The sequence below is a fragment of the Phragmites australis genome, chromosome 18 (assembly GCF_958298935.1).
Source record: "Phragmites australis chromosome 18, lpPhrAust1.1, whole genome shotgun sequence".
Classification (NCBI taxonomy): domain Eukaryota; kingdom Viridiplantae; phylum Streptophyta; class Magnoliopsida; order Poales; family Poaceae; genus Phragmites; species Phragmites australis.
In genome coordinates, this window is record NC_084938.1 from 12055646 (window position 1) to 12061120 (window position 5475).

General features: G+C 44.1%; 1 protein-coding gene across 1 annotated transcript; it reads right to left on the bottom strand.

The window, feature by feature from the left end:
* Positions 1-591: 591 nt before the first annotated feature.
* LOC133899596 (fasciclin-like arabinogalactan protein 2) lies at positions 592-5185 on the bottom strand. The gene is made up of 2 exons (XM_062340601.1): positions 4595-5185; positions 592-1789 (listed from the first exon to the last, which is right to left on the bottom strand). The coding sequence occupies exons 1-2, from the start codon at positions 4937-4939 to the stop codon at positions 893-895; spliced, it is 1242 nt and encodes a 413-aa protein (XP_062196585.1). The 5' UTR covers positions 4940-5185; the 3' UTR covers positions 592-892.
* Positions 5186-5475: the final 290 nt, after the last annotated feature.

Below are 5475 nucleotides of genomic sequence, written 5' to 3' on the forward strand. Positions count from 1 at the left end.
TTGATTTTAGTTGTGGCTACAATTCTGAAAATGTATCGATTATTGGGGACAACAGCTATCAGACCATATCTCAATTTTGAAATAGAGATATTTCATTAGGAATTAATGCAATTCGATTATTATAGTAGGATTTCAGGAGATGCACATGTTCCACCTAGTAAATAATAATATCTTGTGAAAATTAATATTAATTCGACTATTTCTGTTGCAACATACGGACACTCAACTAATAATGGTTAAAGAAAACAGTTAATCAAAATTCAGAGAAAACAACACATAAACTTAAGTGTACTATATTGGCTATAGACAATATTATAGTACCAGCTGAAGGGGCACGAATCCTCTGCCATAAGGGGCACGGATCCTATATCGACTCCGTGTGTCAGCGTCCTGGAGTAACGGCAGAGGACCCCGCTCCCAGCTGAAGTGACTATATCACACAGGCATCATTCCCTTTACAATCTGAAGAAGCAAAGCCACCACATGCGAAGGTCTACTTTGCACCCTTGCAACTTTTCCATGTGGGTTCAAAGATGATATGAGGCATGTGACCCAAAAAACTCAAACATGAACAAATCGAAAGCAAAAGGATGGAGTAGAACACTAAGCCCGATGATGCCTTATATATAAAACACACTCCAATTCCATTGACCACTATCATTACAAAATGATCACCACAACCCAAAAAATCAAAATGCAAAGAGCTACATCACGCACACACACCTCTAAGTTTTCTTCTTTTGTTTTTTTCCTAATGGAATGCAGTAATAAATACAAAAATAAAGTAAAAATAGCCCTTCTTATTTTCTGCACCAACAAGGGACACGAATTGGACAAAGACAAGAAGAGAGGGTTCCAATAAGTTAAAACACGGAACACATCAGCGCACACCTTAGGCCGCCAAAGCTAACGCGGCAGCCACCGTTGCTGCCGCGGTCATCCACCAGGCGGTCAGGGAGGGTGTAGCGCCTGCCTTGTCTGCATCATCGTCGGCCGAGGAGTCAGCGACCGGGCTGTCCGCGGATTCGTCGTTCGAGGGCGCGGCGGCCGCGGAGGTGGTTGTGGGCTTCTTCTTGGTCTTCTTCTTGGGCTCCTCTGGCGCGGGTGCCGACGCGAGGTCCTCTGTGACCTTGAACAGCTCCTTGGGCTGCAGGAATTTGGAGATGGCGTAGACGGCGAGCGGGTCATCGTCCCTGACGGTGGCCTGGATGGAGGAGGTGGTGACCTTAGTGTCCAGCGTGACGGTGTCGGCCTCGGACTGAACGTCGTAGCTGTAGTCCTTCTTGGCGACGCTAGTGGTGGCGAGCGTGGTCACCTTGCCGTTGTTGGACTTAAGGAGCTGCATCGAGTAGTAGTCCGGCACGGCGTGGTAGAGGAGGATGGCCGTCTTGGCCTTGGCCGTGAGGTTCTTGAACTTAGGCATGAAGGAGGCCACGGCGGCGTCGACGGGGCAGAAGAGTGTAAGCGCGGTGTCCTTGGTGGCGTTGATGTTGCTGAAGGCGTCGGCGTCGGCGGCGACGAGGCCCGCGAAGCTCTTGCAGTACTTCTTGGAGAGGAGGTCGGTGAGGTTGATGGGTGCAGGTGGGGCCACGGGCGCCTCGGCCTCCGGGGAGGACAATACCTTGCTGACGTGGAGCACCGCGTAATCAAAGCGTTTAGCATAGATGTCCCCGACGAAAGTGGACGGCGTCGCGCCGTCGGCCGCGCCATCCGCGATGAACGTCACTTTGCCGCCACGGTGTTGCGTTATGTTGACGTACCCATTCATATCGGTGGCAGCCCCGGATCGCTGCACATCCAGTAGCACTTTTCTTACCAATATTTCACTTGGAGTGGCAGGAAAAGTAATTGGGTGTGTGACAGCAAAACTGAAAGTAATTACTATACTTGCCAACTTCACATAATATGGAGTAAGTACTTAACATCTCAGACAGCATGGCACTTCAATTGAGAAAAGCAATGCCAAATGATGATCAGGTACTGTGGCTCTGTTTGAGCTCCAAATCCAAGATTTATGTAGAATTTGAAGTTTATAAGATAAAATAAAAAAATTAAATATATAATTTTAGTCTAAAATAAGAATAATATACTACAACCAAAGACCATAAATCTCTCAACAGCTCCAGCTTAAAAAATATCTGAAACTAGAGATGATCAACTTCAAGAATATTTCTATCAAATAGGCCCTATGCCCTACACTTCTATATGGAGTAGACTAGACAATATTATTGCTGGAATTATCCGGCTTGATTTCATCTTCTTTTTTCCAAGACACATTCTTAGAGAAGTGGAAAATTATTAGTATTCACTCCATTACAAGATACAAGGCGTGGTTTAATTTGGTGCGGTCTCTAATATAAGCTTAGACTGTTAATTTCTCTTACATTATATTGATCTTATAAAAGATATAATAATATGAAAATACTTTCAAATATGAATCCATTAGTATCACTTTTGTACCATAAAACCTACGTATTGTTAGAACAATTATTGGTCAAAGACTACAACATTGAATCTCGAATCTTAAAGTGTGTGCGCCTTGTAAAAGAAAATGCCAAAAAAAAGAACCAACAAAATATTGGGAGAAAACTTGTATGGATGAAAACATTAAATAGTGCACGGTTCAATTTAGCTCACCAACATCATGTGCCATTTCTTCATGGAAATCCATTCAATGCAAAATTTTCATGTACACGGATTTCGGACCTACTGGACATCCCGCTGCCAGCTAAAACTGCACAGCACTTGTATATTTCCCCCAAATATTAATATGAGACATTTCTTCTTCAAAAAGAGAAATAGAATTTTTTTAGATAACAGAAAAAGAGAAATAGATGCATATTATCATGGGCAGTAGACTGTGGACTCCTCAGAGTGGCAACACTAGATCCACTCGGTGCATGCAAGTTCTAAACAAATTGGTCGGTCCATAGTTTAGACTTTAGACAACCGTTAGAATCTGTTTAAATTAAACAAGCCAAGATCTTGCCCTGGGGATTTCAAATGGCTTGACAATTGAGGTCGCCAAATATATGTTAAAATAAAATGGGTTTTAAGTCACAGCCGACTTATGACTCACCAATAATCTTATGTCACTCGCAATGCATGATGTTTATAGGTATTTCTTAAAGAAGACAAATACAAGAAATACATAATAAGAAACAACCTCCCAATACATAGTGTCTATAGCTTATAAATAAAGAGATTTATATGACTAATAGAAAAATACAAGAACATGTACCGAGGTCACTATCATCCCTGGTGCATATTTGCTTATATTTTGTCTCTTGAATTTCGATCTTATGCTATGTGGATGTGTATTTAGAGCCTGTTTGTTTAGGTTTTTCTTCTGGCTTCTAAAAAAAAAGTGTTTTTGGCTTTTTTGAAAAACTATTTTTTTATTTTAGCTATTGGATTTTACAATAATTTTTTGGTTTTTTAGCACACTACTCCTAAAAAAGCTACTCTTAACTAGCTTATCAGTTTTTAGTTCATTTACTCAAAAGCAGACTTCTAGCTTCTCAGAAGTCACTTTTCAGTAAATCTGTTTGGTTGGACTTCTGCTTTCTAGACTTCTCACAGAAGCAGAAGACAAAAACAGCCTAAAACAAACAACTCTTAATGTCTAAGACATAAGCCAAGTTTAAGCATTAGAAGTGTCCTTACAATAGATTACCGGAACCGTGTGATAGCATCATAAGCACATAGCATCATAAGCACATAAGTTAAGTACTCCATCTATTTCAAAGTATAGGAAGCGGTTTAACTTGGCACGATCTCTAAAACTAAACTTTAACGGTCCATTTATCTTACTATATATTGTTAATAGCAACAAAACTATACTCATAAAAAAGTACATTTAAATATGAATCCAACGGTGCCATATTTGTATCACAAGTCCACACTTCATTAGATTAATTGTTGTTTAAAGATTAGAAAGTTTGAATCTTAAAATACGTACGTGCGTTATAAAAAGAAATGGAGGAAGTACCTCTATTGAGAAGACAGGCCAACATGTGCATGTGCGTGGGCCAACAGATGAATTGGGAGAATTAACTTCCACAAGGATGGCTATTTTTGGTCAATATCAGTATAGCTAAAGGATGGCTATACTGTATAGCACCAGTCCAGTGCCCCCCCCCCCCCGCCCCCGCCTAACCAAAGGAAGTGACGCCTGAATGGGTGGGATTTATTTATTCATTGTGTATATGAATTTTTATGGCTTTATACAGGCAAAAAAGTTCTCTTTTGTTGATTAATTAATGAGCATTACAAACTTGCTGTCCCACAAATGTGAGCACTAAATATTCAGTAATTTCCCGTAAGAAATCCGGACTAATTATGCTATAACTAGGAAGATAAGAAGCTCCTGGTCCAGTGAGTCTCACTCAGATGCATACAACAACAAACTAGAGCTTCAAACAAACGGTCTAATGGTGCATCAAGCAGGTAGATCTAGCAAGCTGAAAAGCACGGGGGATACAAGTCACCGGCAGATGGGCCCGGAAGAAACACTGGCCCACCTGTCGGCTTCTTCAAGGCAGGAGGAGAGCGAGGGGGTAAAAAAGCAGCTCGCAGAGGGCGCGCGCGGTACCTGGAACATGGTGGAGGCGGCGGTGGCGGCGTGCGAGAGTTGCTTGAGCTTCTTCTCGTCGAAGTAGTCGACGATGACGTGCAGCTCGAGGATGTGGCGGAGCGTTCCCAGCGAGTAGTGGCCGCTGGTGAGGTCGCCTATGTCGTCGTTGGCCACGGCCAGCACGGTGATGGTCCGGCCTCGGTTGATGTCGCCTGCCAGCCGCGTCTGCGTCAGCAGCTTGTTGAACTGCGAGTACTCCGGGTGCTCCCCAAGGATCTTGGTGATGTTGAACCCCTCAGCCGCCGCTGCCGACACGGCTAGCACCACCGCCACCACGGCCAGACGCCACGGCAGCAGGTCCATTCTATCTAGCTAGCTACTGTCCGTCGGCCGCGAGCCTTGGCTCTTTCTTAGCTGGTCGTAGCAAGTGGAGGGGAGTAGAGTGAGTGGAGAGCACTAATGGACGGAGGGACTGATGCCTGGGAAGGTGGACGGTGGGGTAATGTAATGGCTGGCCGTGTACAGCGAGATCTGGCAGGGGAGCCGGTGCGCGAGTGCCCTTCGAGTTTGCAGGCAATTGCGGGAACGCCATCGAGGTTTTGCTATTGCCATTGACTGGGTTTAGTCGCGAATCTAGAGGAGTGTTAGAGCGGAAAGGGACAAATCGGGGTAGAAAAGAAAGGAGAAACGGGGGCGGGGGTAACGTCGGTGGGCGTCAGAGGGTCGGCCGGCCTTTTGGGTTGGCGTGCCTTGCGAGCGGCCGTTGGAGGAGTCCTGTATAAGCTGGGACTGCAAGTGTCGGTGTGCTTTATTTAGGGAAACCGGAGGAAAGAGCCCTACATATTAAATATATTAATTATAGAAGGAAAATAGTATAAAAAAGGAAGATTAGGGGAAAT